This window comes from Equus przewalskii, chromosome 9 (genome assembly GCF_037783145.1).
Source record: "Equus przewalskii isolate Varuska chromosome 9, EquPr2, whole genome shotgun sequence".
Lineage (NCBI taxonomy): Eukaryota > Metazoa > Chordata > Mammalia > Perissodactyla > Equidae > Equus > Equus przewalskii.
The window spans coordinates 9,485,495-9,498,950 of NC_091839.1; the positions used below are offsets into that span (position 1 = coordinate 9,485,495).

The 13,456-nt window shown below is 58.0% G+C and overlaps 1 protein-coding gene across 1 annotated transcript; it reads left to right on the top strand.

The window, feature by feature from the left end:
* The first annotated feature begins 314 nt into the window (after positions 1 to 314).
* Positions 315 to 13,366, top strand: KCNK6 (potassium two pore domain channel subfamily K member 6). Its single transcript, XM_008511584.2, has 3 exons — positions 315 to 2,531; positions 8,854 to 9,249; positions 9,434 to 13,366. Exons 1-3 carry the CDS (start codon positions 1,919 to 1,921, stop codon positions 9,655 to 9,657), a joined length of 1,233 nt encoding a protein of 410 aa, XP_008509806.2. The 5' UTR covers positions 315 to 1,918; the 3' UTR covers positions 9,658 to 13,366.
* The last annotated feature ends 90 nt before the right edge of the window (positions 13,367 to 13,456 follow it).

The following is a 13,456-nucleotide window of genomic DNA, read 5'->3' on the forward strand; positions in this document are numbered from 1 at the left end:
GAGTCGAGCGAAGAGGCCGATGGGAAATGGAGTTCTTTATAGACGGAAGCTCACCTTGGGCGGCTGAGAGCGCTGGGGAGCCAGGGAAGGGTGTGGAGCAGAGGAGGAGAGATCCATTTGTGTTCCCGAAGGGCTAAGCGGAGTTAGGCGGGCTCTAACGCTTGTACAATTTTGGCAGACCTTAGGTATTTAAGATTTAAGTGAATATTTGGAGTGAGAAAAGGACACCTAACAAGTTAGGTGGGAAGAACCAGGTGTCTTTCTTGGAAGACATCTTAGACGTTTTCCCAGAAATTCATCAATGCTCTTGCGTTGCTACCTGGCTCCCTGGTCCGCCCAAAACACTACAACCCCCAGCAACTCCTAGCGCACACAAGCACACCTGCAAGTGAGGGACCCTGAAAATTGAGCTTCCTTCGTCTCTCCTCTCTCTGTCCCCGTCTCCCCCTTTATCTGGCCCGGTCTCCCCACTTCTCTTCCCCTCAGCCTCCCTGCTTCTGTCCCTGGGCCTCCTCCACTTATCTCAGGCAAAGATAATGGTAGAAGTGACTTCTGGGCAGTGATAGCACTCCGGAAGGATGTCAGCAAGTGACCCTGTCCCTGTGGCTTTCCCCTTCCTCCTCTGGGGACCTCGAGGACTGTTCTGGTCTCTCCGTTGTGAGTCCTGGCTCAGCCACGGTCCTTTTTGCTAGTGAGGTGCCCCCATTCTTCTTCTGCACCTTCAGTTTAGCATCTGTCCCTTGGCTCCGCTACCATTTTCTCATCCGTAGGTCCCCCCCTTCTAAATTCTGTGAATATTTTTTATTAATAAAGCAAGTATTTTGGCTTTCTGTTGGCCTCATCCTCACCCCTGACTAGTTGCGTCACTACTCCATTTTGAAGCCTAAATTTTCTCATCCGTTTAATGGGAATGATATGGGGGGGGGGGGTTTCAGGACATGTGTCCCCAGGGCCTGGCATAGTGTGAGCCTTTGATCCCTGGCAGCTACTGTTACTGTTTTTATTATCAGGTGTCTCTTCCTATGAGTTGTCAGCCCCAAGCTGGGCTCTGTTTTATAAATAGAGGCGGCTGGGGTGTGTCTGAGCTGGGCCCCAAGCCCACTCCTCTGCTAGTCAGCTGTGGCCGGGACTCCGGGCTGCTCTCCAGACGGTCGTCAGGGAGGGTGCTGAGTTACAGCGGGAGGGGGACGTGCAGAAACACACGGGGGGAGCAGGGAAGGGAGACTCCCCTTTAGTAGAGGTGTGGATCTGTGGCTCTGCCAGGAAGAGATTTCCTGTGCGTCTTCATGCATCAGCTCAGAAGACCCCTTCCTGGGGAAGCTCTCTTGACCCCCCTCAGCTGGGGTGGTCACCTCCTCTGGGCTCCACAGGCATCTAGTCTTCCCCTCACCTCAGCCCTGGTCACTCTGCCTGTGCTTCCCTCATCACCCGTGACCCGCTGCGCTGTCACTGCTGGAGTGCTGGGAGCCCCCGGAGGGTAGTGTCTTGGTCAGTGCTGTGTCCCCAGCATCACCCAGCAAAGGGCTGGGCACAAAGTGGGCGCAGAGCAAAGATTTGGTGAGTAGCAAAGGACCCTTACTCCGTCCATTGGCACAAGGGACCCCTGCCCCTGTGCTGTCCCTCGTTGTGAATTAGGTGTCCCCTCCAGGTGGCCGCAACCCCACTCCAGAGCGCACGATTTAGTGAATGGAGCGAGGACTGGATTCGGGTTGTCCCCTTGTCCCCTCAGCCACGTGCCCTGATGCAGTCCGTGCACAGTCTTCGCAGCGGGGCGCCTTGGCCCTGAGGAGTTAGGGGGCGACACCGCGGTCCGCGAGCGGAGAAGACGGTTCGGATTCTCTCGAATACAGGGAGCCGCCAACTCCTGGGAGGAAGAGAGGGAAGAAGAGAGGGAAGAAGGGACGGAAGGAAAGGAAGGATGGTCCCCAGCCCCCACCCTTTCCAGCCTGTTGGTCTGCTGGATCCCGGAGCTCTGGGCTCCACCCTCTTGGTACACACGAACACCTGGCGGCGGGGCGTGCCTCAGTTTCCCGGAGGCGGAGCGTCCTTTCCCCGCCGCCCCTCCCCGTTCCCTCTCCTTCCTCTTTGGGGCGCTTGTGGCCGCGGCCCGAGCGCTCCCGGAACTGAGGCTGGGCGCCCGGCCGTCGGGAGGCGGGGGCCACGTCAGCTGGGCGGCCGGGGGCTCCGCGGGGCGCGGGCGGCGCGGGCCATGCGGCAGGGCGCGCTGCTGGCGGGCGCGCTGGCGGTCTACACCGCGTACCTGGTGCTGGGCGCGCTGCTGGTGGCGCGGCTGGAGGGGCCGCACGAAGCGCGGCTCCGAGCCGAGCTGGGGGCGCAGCGCGAGCAGCTGCTGCGGCGCAGCCCGTGCGTGGCCGCCCCGGCCCTGGACGCCTTCGTGGAGCGGGTGCTGGCGGCCGGACGGCTGGGGCGCGCCGCGCTCGCCAACGCCTCCGGGCCCGCCAACGCCTCGGACCCCGCCTGGGACTTCGCCTCGGCTCTCTTCTTCGCCAGCACGCTGGTCACCACCGTGGGTAAGTGAGCCGCGCCCGGATCCCCGCAGCCGGCGAGGACCCGGCACCCCCACCACGTCCCCGCAGCCATCACGAAATACCCCTATCCCAGCGGATCACTCCCAGTCCGCTCTGGGCCCAGGATCCCCTCCAAACCCCTCATCGAGGACCCGGGACCCACACTCGTGGGATCTGGCCCGCTTCAGGGAACTCCCATCCAAGCCTTTCCCCCAGCAGGAAGTCCCCGGGTTCCTTCTGGGACTCGGGCCTCCCTCCCAGTACCTTCCAGTGAGCATCTGGGACCCCGTTCCCAGGCCTTAACCCCCTGGGAGACCCAGGTCCGTCCAGTCCCCTTTGGGCCTAGGGCTACCTTCAGAGACCTCCCGCGAGGACCTGGGACCCTCGGCCTGAGATCCTCACCCCCCTGGACGGGGACCTCAGCCATGCAAGGACCCCTGTCCCCTCTGGGCTCAGACCACCATCCCCTCCGACAGTGGCCCCTGACTCTCCAGATGTGTCCTTCTGGGACACCAATTGGGAAGCCCTACCCCAACCTCCTGCTGACCCTGGTGCCCCAGTGAGGACCCTGAATCTCCAGACCCTCTCAGGGCGCCGTCACTAAAGACCCTACTGCCAGTAGAGATCCCTCAGCAAGGACCTGGTGCCCCCACCTGAGACTTCCACCCCTCTGGCCCTAGACCGTGCCCCAGCAAGGGCCCCTGCCCTCCTCCAGACCAAGGACCACCCCATCCTCGTACTCCCCAGCAGGTAGTCCTGACTCACACATGGGACCCCTCTCCCCATACCCCATTCCATCTTGACAGCACCCCTGTCTTGGGAAGCCCAGTGGAGCACCCCCTCTCCATTCTGGACCTGGGACTTCCAATTCAGCAGCCCCTAACTGTGGACATGTGAGAGGGACCCACTGTGAAGGGGGCCAGAGCGCCCTCCAGGAAGGACCACTGACTGTTTCCCACCAGAAGCCCCCAGCCAGGACTCTGCCCCTTCAGTCCCTGACCTGCCTGCAGCAAGACGGCTGACTCCCCACCGGGGCCTTTTGAACACGAGAAGCCCTGGGCGAGGCTCTCATCCCTCTCCGGGCCCTGACTCCCCTCGGCGAGGGCCCCAGAACGACCTGGACCCCCTTGCAGGGGCCCCAGAGCTCTGTACACTGAGAGCAGAATCCCAGCCCCCTCCACATGCACACACAGGATGCCAGCATCTGCCACGCTGGATTTCCCAAGGGAATCTCCTGGGGATCAGGGACCCTTCAGTCTCCTCCAGACTGACAGCTGGGACTTCCCTCTCCACCTTAACACTGCCCCAGCCTGCTGTGGACCGGAAATTCTCCCCCCATCAAGGACGCCCTGGGCCCTCTGCACCCCAGTATCCACTCAAGACCCTTACTGCCCACCCTGGACTAGCGAGGACCTGAGACATGGTTCCCTATCGTCCCCTCAGCAGTGCCTGTCCCCTTCACGCCCCCTCAGGCATCCTTGCCTGAGGACTCCCCTCCCCATCCCATTTGTGATCCAGAAAACGCCCTGCTGGTGCCTGTCCCCTCCTTTCTGTGGACCCAGGGCACCCCCCCACCCCCAACGCTGCCGCCCCTGCAGGTGGGACCAACCCCCTCCCCAACCCTCCCAGGGAAATCCCTGCCCGGTGGGCCCTGCAGACCTGGGAAACCCCAGCATGCTGGGCCTCCCCCTGTGCCTCCCCAGCCCCCACACTTCCTCTTTGTCTCTTTGCCTGGGATTTGGACAGGGGAGGGGGTGAGGCTGGGGCCGGGCTAGCCCGCACTCCTCCCCGAGGCTGTGGCCGTGGCCGTGGCCTTGGGTGCCCTGTTGTGTGGACCGGCAGACCAAGGCCACAGGCAGCGGGCCTAGCAGGGCCAGATGCTTCTCACAGCCTCTGGAATTCGCGACCTTCCCTGGGGCTTCTCTTCCCCTGCTGGCTGGGCCTGCCTGACTTGCTCCTGGGCTTGGCTGGGTCACATCAGTGTCTCCCTCTGCCTCCGCCCAGATCCAGAAGCCCTCCCAGGCGGGACAGGCCAAGAAGCCACTCGAGGCAGGCACAGCCTCGGTTCAGATCCCTGCTCAGCCACTGCTCGTCTCTGGGCCGGTGCCCCCCCTTGTCTGTAAAATGGGGCTACTAATGCTCCCCCTTCATATAATATTCGTATACCTGGCAGAGTCTTACAAATGGGCTTTTACTCACTTAATTGGCACAGCAGCCTGTGAGGCAGGTACCATTGGTGGCCCTGTTTTTTTAGCCATGGAAACGGAGGCCCAGAGAGGTTGGATAACTTGCCCAAGGTCACACAGCTCGGAAGGTATACAATCCCTAGTTCTTAACCAACACTCTGCACCACCTCTTGGGCTTGCACAAAAGAGGGGGATGTATGTGCATGGTAAAAGAAAAATTATTCGGAGAGAGATGGAACTCAACTCCAAATATGGCGAAGACAGCTGGGGGTTTAGAGCCGAGAGCAGAGGGAGGGATCGGTGGATGGAGAGTGACTCAGGAGACAGCGAGGGTGGGGGATTCTGGCTCAACTGGCTTGAGAGGATTCTTGCTAAAGACAGGCCAAGGACTGAGATCAAAGGACTCGGGTCTGAAGGGCAGAGGAGGAGGAACTTGATGAGATGTCTAGAGTGGGGGCATCCTTCCGTAACCGACTTAGGGCTCCTGCTGCCCCCGGGCCTGGTTGAGCAGAGGGCCCAGCGGGGCCACATGAGTTTGGTCAGAGAGGGAGTCCTGTCAGCGTGAAGCACTGCTCCCGGTCACGGAGCTTTCCTGATGCTCGGTGGCTGCCGTCATTGCTGGCGAGACCGGGAAGCCAAAGGTCCTTTGGAGGCTCCTCTCCCACAGCATCCCTGGTCCTGTCGGCCCACCGGGAACGGGGAGTCGGGAGCGAGGAAGCCAGCAGCGCCGTCCTGGTGACTCTTCCCACGCCCTGTCCCCACCTGGGAGGATTATCATTGTCACATTTGAGGAAGCCCGTTTGGCAGTACACTGGGGAAACTGAGGCTCAGAGAGGAGAAGTCCTGTGGCCAAGGTCATGCAGAGAATAAAGGGCAAAGCACTGACCAGGATTTGACTCTTCGAGGCTCCCGGCCCCCGTCCTGACTCTATATAACTTTTCTGTTTATAAGGATTTTGGGTCCTTTGCAAGCTTGTCGTTTCACCCAGGCTGCTGGCGTTTCTCCATCAAAATCCTTGTCTTCATGAGGGCTGGAGCCATAAGGGATCCATCTCAAAGCACAGTTATTTACGTAAGATAGAAGGTTCTTTTTTCTTTGTTTTTTTGAGATTGGCGCCTGAGCTGACATTTGTTGCCAATCTTCATTTTTTTCCTTCTCCCCAGAGCCCCCCAGTACATAGTTGTATATTCTAGTTGTAGGTCCTTCTGGCTCTGCTATGTGGGATGCCACCTCAGCATGGCTTGATGAGCAGTGCCATGTCTGCGCCCAGGATCCGAACCAGTGAAACCCTAGGCCGCCAAAGTGGAGTGCACAAACCCAACCACTCGGCCCCAGGGCTGGCCCCCAAGATGGAAGTTTCTTTTTTTGGTGAGGAAGATTGTCCCTGAGCTAACATCTGTGCCAATCTTCCCCTATTTTGTATGTGGGATGCTGCCACAGCTTGGCTTGGTGAGCGGTGCATATGTCCATGCCCAGGATTTAAACCTGCGAATCCTGGGCCACCGAAGCAGAGCACACGAACCCAACCGCTATGCCACCGGGCCAGCCCTGGAAGTTTATTTCTTGCTCACATTTGTGGTAGTTGGTCCAAGACTGGAATGGTCATAGTTGGAGACCCTCATGCTCCTCCATAACTCCTCTTTGCACAGCTGCCATTCCCAAGGGTCACCTCATTGTCCAAAATGGCTGCTCAACTCCAGCCTTCACATCTGTGTCCAGGCAGCAGGATGAGGGAGGAAAGAAGGGGACAGGCATTCCCCTCTCTTTAAGGACCCTTCCTGGAAGTTGCATGCTTCTTTCACGTGTACCACATTGGCCAGAAGTTATTCCAGAGTCATACTGGGCTGCGAGGGAGGAGGGGATGTCTTTATTCCAGGCAGCTGTGTGTCTAGCAAAAACTGGAGGATCCTTTATTTTCCCAGTTCTTTTTTTTTTTTCTTTTTTTTTTGCAGGGAAAGATTCGCCCTGAGCTATCATCTGTTGCCAATCTTCCTCTTTTTTTTTTTCCTCCCCAAAGCCCCAGTGCATGGTTGTATATCCTAGTTGCAAGTCCTTCTACTTCTATGTGAGTCGTTGCCACAACATGGCAACTGACAGACGGGTGGTGTGGCTCTGTGACCAGGAACTTTAACTGGGCCCTCAGGGCTGGCTCCCCAGTTCTTTTTTAATTTGGTAAAATACACATCACATAAAATTTACTATCCTTTTTTTCCTCCCAAAACCCCAGCACATAGTTGTCTATCCTCGTTGTAAGTCCTTCCAGCTCTTCTATGTGGGACGCCGCCACAGCACGGCCTGATGAGCGGTGTGCGGGTCCACACCCAGCACCTGAACCGGTGAACTCCCGGCGGCTGAAGGGGAGTGCGCGAACTTAACCACCACGCCACCGGGCCGGCCCCTAAAATTTACTATCTTAACCATTTTTATGTGTACACTTCAGTGGTATTAAGCACATTCACATTGTCGTGCAACCATCACCACTGTCCATCTCCAGAACTCTTGCAAAACTGAAATTCTACGCCCATTAAACCCTGACTCCCCAGGCCCCGGCCCCCACCGTTCCATGTGAACTTGCCCACTCTAGGAACCTCATATAAGAGGAATCTCACAGCAGTTGTCTTTTTGGGACTGGCTTATTTCATTTAGCCTGATGTCCTCAAGGCTCATCCACAGTGGAGCACGTGTCAGGGTTTCCTTCCTTTTTACGGCTGAATAATATTCCATCGTATGTATGTACTGCATTTTGTTCATCCATCCATCTATAGATGGACACTTGCGTCGCTTCCACCTTTTGGCCGTTGGGAATGATGCCGCTGTGAACGTGGTGGTACAGGTGTCTCTTCAAGCCCCCGCTTTCCGTTCTTTTCAGTCTATAACACCTGAGGACCCTCCTGCCTGGAAGACGGGCACAGGGGAATGGCCACCGTGTGTGCAGGGTTTCGGTGTGTATAGGGGGTCCTATAGCCCCATGGCCCACCCCGGGTACTACTGACCACAGGCTGGATCTGCAGCCTCTTGGGCGAGACGTCTTACTGTCAACACAAAGCAGGCCCCTCAGCACCCCGGTCCTGTCTCCGAGCCTTTGGTGTGCCTAGTTTGGGAAATAAAGAGACCTTAGACTCCACATCGCCAAAGCGAGTCCTCCCAACAGCTGGGTTTCCCCGTATCATATGTCTGTTTGCAGAACTCACACCCACACCGAACTTCCTCGTTCCCACCGTCCTCGGGAGCCCAAGGGGGCTGGTCACGCCCATGGTAGCGTGGAGGAAACTGAGGCTCCGAGCCAGGCCAGAGCCTGCGCCCGTCATTCTTTCTTTGACTATTGATCGAGCGCCCACTCTGGGCCTAAGACCAGGGCTCCAGGGGTGACAAAACAGACAGAAGTGCTGCCCCCCGGGAGCTGGTGCCCAGAGACAGACAGGAACTAATAAGGAAACTGTATATTATGCTAGAAGGTGTTGAGGCCATGAAGACAAACACAAGTGGGTTTGGTAAGAGGGTGGAACGGTTTAAAATAAGGTGGTCAGGGAAGGCCTGAAAAAGGGACATTTGATCAAAGACCTGAAAGGAGGAAAGAAAGGGAGCCACGTGGGCGCCGGGGGAACCTCGGAGAGAGGACAGTCCGTGCAAAGGCCCTGGGATGGGAGGGTATTGCCCTGTCGCACTGTGTGGGGCCTCGTGGGTCACAGTGAGCGCTTTGTCCTTTTACCCGAGTGGGAGGCAGCCACGGGAGGGCTCTGAGCAGCTGAACTCGGGTGTCCACAGCTTCCCTCTGGCTGCTTGTGGGGAACAGACAGGGGTCAAGGGCGGGGGGAGAAGGGAGGCGAGGGAGGAGGCTGCCGGGGTCGGCAGGACCAGGTGGGGGCCGTGGGGTGGGGTGAGGGGAGGCGGGTGGGCTCGATGTGTATTTGAAGGTTGAGACGACAGGATGCGCTGACAGATGGAAAGTGGGTGTGAGTGACGAGGGACTCAGGGTGACCCCAAGGCTCCTGGCCTGAACAGCCGCAAGGATGGCGGTGCTATCACCTGAGATGAGAGACTGGGAGGGCAGCTTCAAGGGTGAAATGAGTCTCCGTTTGGGGTGAGCCCCAGCCTGAAGGGAGGTGCTGAGCGGGCAGGACGTCCCCTTGCTCCCACAGGCTATGGGTACACGACGCCGCTGACCGACGCAGGCAAGGCCTTTTCCATCGCCTTTGCGCTCCTGGGCGTGCCCATCACCATGCTGCTGCTGACCGCCTCGGCCCAGCGCCTGTCGCTGCTGCTGACCCACGCGCCCCTGTCCTGGCTGAGCACGCGATGGGGCTGGGACCGCCGGCGCGCAGCCCGCTGGCACCTGGTGGGCCTGCTGGGGGTCGTAGTGGCCCTCTGCTTCCTGGTGCCAGCTGCGGTCTTTGCCCACCTCGAGGAGACCTGGAGCTTCCTGGATGCCTTCTACTTCTGCTTCATCTCTTTGTCCACCATCGGCCTGGGGGACTACGTGCCCGGAGAGGCCCCTGGCCAGCCCCACCGGGCCCTCTACAAGGTGCTGGTCACAGGTGAGGGCAGTGGCTGCCTGGGGATGGGAGGGCGGGGGCACAGCCTGGCTCTGGAGGCTCTGAGGGGGACTGGCCCTGTCCCAGGGGGGAGTTGAAGGGCACGGCCCCACCCTGGGGGTCCTATAGCCCCATGGCCCACCCCGGGGGTCTGAGTCCTCCCATCGGCCCTCCGCCATCTCCACAGCCTACCTCTTCCTGGGCCTGGTGGCCATGGTGCTCCTGCTGCAAACCTTCCGCCACGTGTCCGACCTTCACGGCCTCACAGAGCTCATCCTGCTGCCCAGCGTGGACCCTGCCAGCATCAGGGAGGAGGATGACGATCGAGCGGACATTCTGGGCCCCCCACCTGAGCCGCGCCAGCAACTCATGGCCGGCTCCCACACCAACTATGCCTCCATCCCCAGGTAGCAGGGCCAGCTCCCAGGCTGGAGGGAGCTGGTCTGGAACATTCTAGAACATCCGCGAGCACATGCCGGTGTTCCTGAGGCATCGCCACCAACCGTCCGTCCTTTGTCTTATGTGTCCCGGCTCCCCCCCGGCGCCAACACTGCCTTGTCCTCCCTGCCCCTTCTCTCATTGCCCCCTCTGTGCCTCCCTGGCTTCCTCACCATCTTCACGTCTGGTTCTTTTACTCACTCCATCAGCCTCTCTCTCCCAGCCACTTGTCACCTGCGTGTTGCACCCGGCTCTGGGCTTGGACCTCATTTCTGGCACTGGCTCGCTCACTACACCTCGGGCAAGTGACCGCCCCTCTCTGCACCTTGATCTCCTCATCTGTCAAGTGAGGAGAATATCGTCACTCATCCACAGCTCCCTCCTCCATGCCGGGCAGTGCTCGGGACACAGTACTGGTCGAGATGGCCTGACCCTGCTCCCGGGGGGGCTCACAGTCCAGGGAGGTAGACAGACCCGTCCCCACACAGTGACAGCCCAGAATGGGCAGGACCTCAGTAGGGGAGGCAGTGTGGTCAGGGCTGTGATGGAGGCAGCACAGGGAATCACCTAATCCCCCCTGGAAGGTCAGGGAAGGCTTCCTGGAGGAAGTGACAACTTGACTCAGCCTTGAAATATGAGGAGTAGTCGGGGGAGGAACGTGTACTTGACATTTTCCTTAAGTGACTCCAGGAAGCCAGACCCATGCGGAGAGCCCTGGTAGCCCCCAGTGCTGGAATCTTCCTCAGCCACCCAGCAGGAGGATGCCACAGGATCCCAGCCTGGACACCACGGTGACTGCTGTCCCTGCTCCCCCAGCGCCCTGTCCCAGCCCAGCTGCATCCCGCCTCCGCCCTCGGGCGGTCCCTTCCCCTCTGTTTCTCAGTTCCCTCCCCTGTGAAATGGCCGCAATAACAGTGCTGACTTCCAAAGAGGATGTAGGGACCCTGCTCTGTTGTCTGTGCCGCTGTCTTTGGCCAGGCCCTTCACATAGAAGGAAGATTATATCATTGCCCTGTTTGCACAGATGAGGAAACTGAGGCACGGGGAGGGGAGGGCCCTTGTCGTGGACTCAGAGCTAGGAGGGGACAGATTTTCCATTTACTCCCTGAGATATGCTCCCTCCCGAGACGGTACGTCAGTGACAGCACTTCTGCCCAAGGCCGGTCCTGAGCTGTCACCTCGACCACGCCCTTGGGGGTGGCAGAAGGGCTGGGGCCTTTGGGCTGAGCCTGCCGAGTAAGTAGACAAGTAGAAAGGGCAGGGAGGGCGTCCCGGCAGAAGGGCCTGTGTGCACGGCCTGGGGGAGGAAAGCATGTGCACATCGGCTTCCTGCACAGTTTATGTGACTGGCGTGCAAGGGAGTGGGGGAAGGAGGGTGTGGCGGTAAACACGGGCACAGCTTAGGTGTCCTCAAGTGACAAGCTTGGGAACTTGCCCTCTTTCTTGAGGGCACTAGAGAGCCATGGAAAGGCTTTGAGCAGGAGAGGGTCATGGCTGGGCTTGTGCCTTGGAAAAAGCCCCCTAGCTTCTCTGTGGACTTAGACCAGAGCGAGAGACCAAGGCTGGGTGTCCAGCGGAGGGTGGGGCGGGAACCAAGCAGGAGGCCATGGGGCTGGGCAGGGCCAAGGGGAGGCGGGGGTTGGGGGGTGGAGGGGTGCTCCACAGGCCTTACAGACTTGGGAGGGACAAGGCCAGGGAAGGGCCCAAGGGATGGTCAGCTGCCCCTGAGATGGGGACCTGGGAGAAAGAACAGGTTTGAAGGGGAGACGCTGAGGCTAGTTTGGAACATGGTGGGTGTGAGGGACTAAAGAGACCCCCAGGGATGGGGCTCAGGGGATGGGGTTGGGGGGCGGTCGGGGCTGGAGACAGATGAGGGAACCGAGGCCATGATGGGGGTGTGGCAGCCCGGGGTGGGAGTGAAGAGAGAAGACCAGGCTTGAGAAATCAGCCGTAAGGAAAGGATCAGTAAGGAAAGATTTGGCTGCAGGGAACAAAGTCCTGACTGGCCCTGGCTGAAACAATGAGATAACTGTAGATTGCACATCCCCAGAGTTGGGCAGACCTCTGGTCATGACACAGTCCACAGCTCCAGGAAGGTCTTGTGGCCCCAGGGTTCCTCTCTCTCTACTCTGCCACTCTCAGCTGAAGGCTTGGCTCCCACACGGGTTCCCCTCACAGCCCCAAAGTGGCTGCCACAGGTCCGGGCATCACAACCAGCCATAATTTCTAGTGCAAGAAGACAGGGGCATCTCTTCCTGTGTCTCTTTGGAAACAAGGAAACCTTTTCCCAAAGCCTCCCAGCAGACTTCTCTTCCATCTCGTTGGCCAAAATTGGCTCACATGCCCGAACCAATCATTGGCTAGAGTGATGGAGCCACCATGATTAGCTTGGATTCCTCAAAATTCTCCCTGCCCCCGGGACTGAGGTTTCGGTTTGGAGGCTGGTGAATACTTGAGCAAAACTGGGCTTCTATTAGAAAGGCAGAAGGTCGGGAGAATGCTAAAAAGTCACACAAGATTGTTTTAATGCCAATGGTGGGAAACACATGGGATTTACCAGGTGCCAGGCACTGTTCCAAGCCCTTGATACATTATAATTTATTTTTTTAAAATCTTTCTATTTTATTTTACTTTTTTTCCTTTTTCTCCCCAAAGCCCCCGGGTACATAGTTGTATATTTTAGTTGTGAGTCCTTCTAGTTGTGGCATGTGGGATGCTGCCTCAGCATGGTTTGATGAGCAGTGCCATGTCCGCGCCCAGGACTCGAACCAATGAAACACTGGGCCGCCTGCAGCGGAGCGCGTGAACTCAACCACTCGGCCACGGGGCCGGCCCCCATAATAATTAATTTAACCCTCTCAGCAACTCCGAGTTAGGTACATTCTCTACATTACAGGTGAGGAAAGGAGGTCCAGAGAGGTTAAGTAACTTATCCAAGGTCACACAGGAAGTGCAAAACTGGGATTTGAACAAGGTTTTGGTGGATCACCTTGTCCCACGGAGGCTCAGAAACATCCGCTGTCCAGCTCTTTCTCGGCCTCCCAGCCTTCCTGCCTCCTCCGTGCGCTCACTGTCGACCTTGCTGCTGAAGTCAGCGGCTGGGTGGGGAGGCAGTTGCTTCTCCCCTTCTCGAGGGTGGTCCTTGTGGGATCTGGCTTTTGCTCTTCACCACTTCTCCTTCCAAATTCCTCTAGAAAAAGAACCCAGGCCCTGTTCAGTTCAAGACCTTAAGAAAAAAATGTGCGTGCTACAAAATTGACAAAGTACGAAAGAGCGGAGAGTGGAGAGTCAGCATTTCTCTCGCACGCAGGCTGTGGTCACTGAGGTCTCCTTCCAGCCGTGGAGCAGCACTGTATGTGTGTGTGTGTGTGTGTGTGTGTGTGTGTGTGTGTGTGTTTCACTTTTTCCTTTCCCTCTACACAAGTGGTACCTAGTATGGTGAGGTGCTCAGTTACAGACTCTGGAGGCAAAGTTCCTGCTGTAAATCTCAACTCTGTGCCTCCCCAGCTCTGTGGCTCTGGGCAAGTGGGTTCACCTCCCTGGGCCTCAGTTTGCTCATCCGTGAAATGGGATGATAACAGCACCTACCTCGTGGGCTTGTTAGAGAATTAAGCAACTTAATATCTGGAAAGCTCTTCGAACACTGTCTGGGCCTCAATAAACTGGTAGCTAATGACTATTATTCTCTTGTCTGCACCTTGCTTTATTGTATGTTATATGTAAATATATAATGTTTCTATCCTTTTCCCAATACTATTCTCAGTTTTGCACC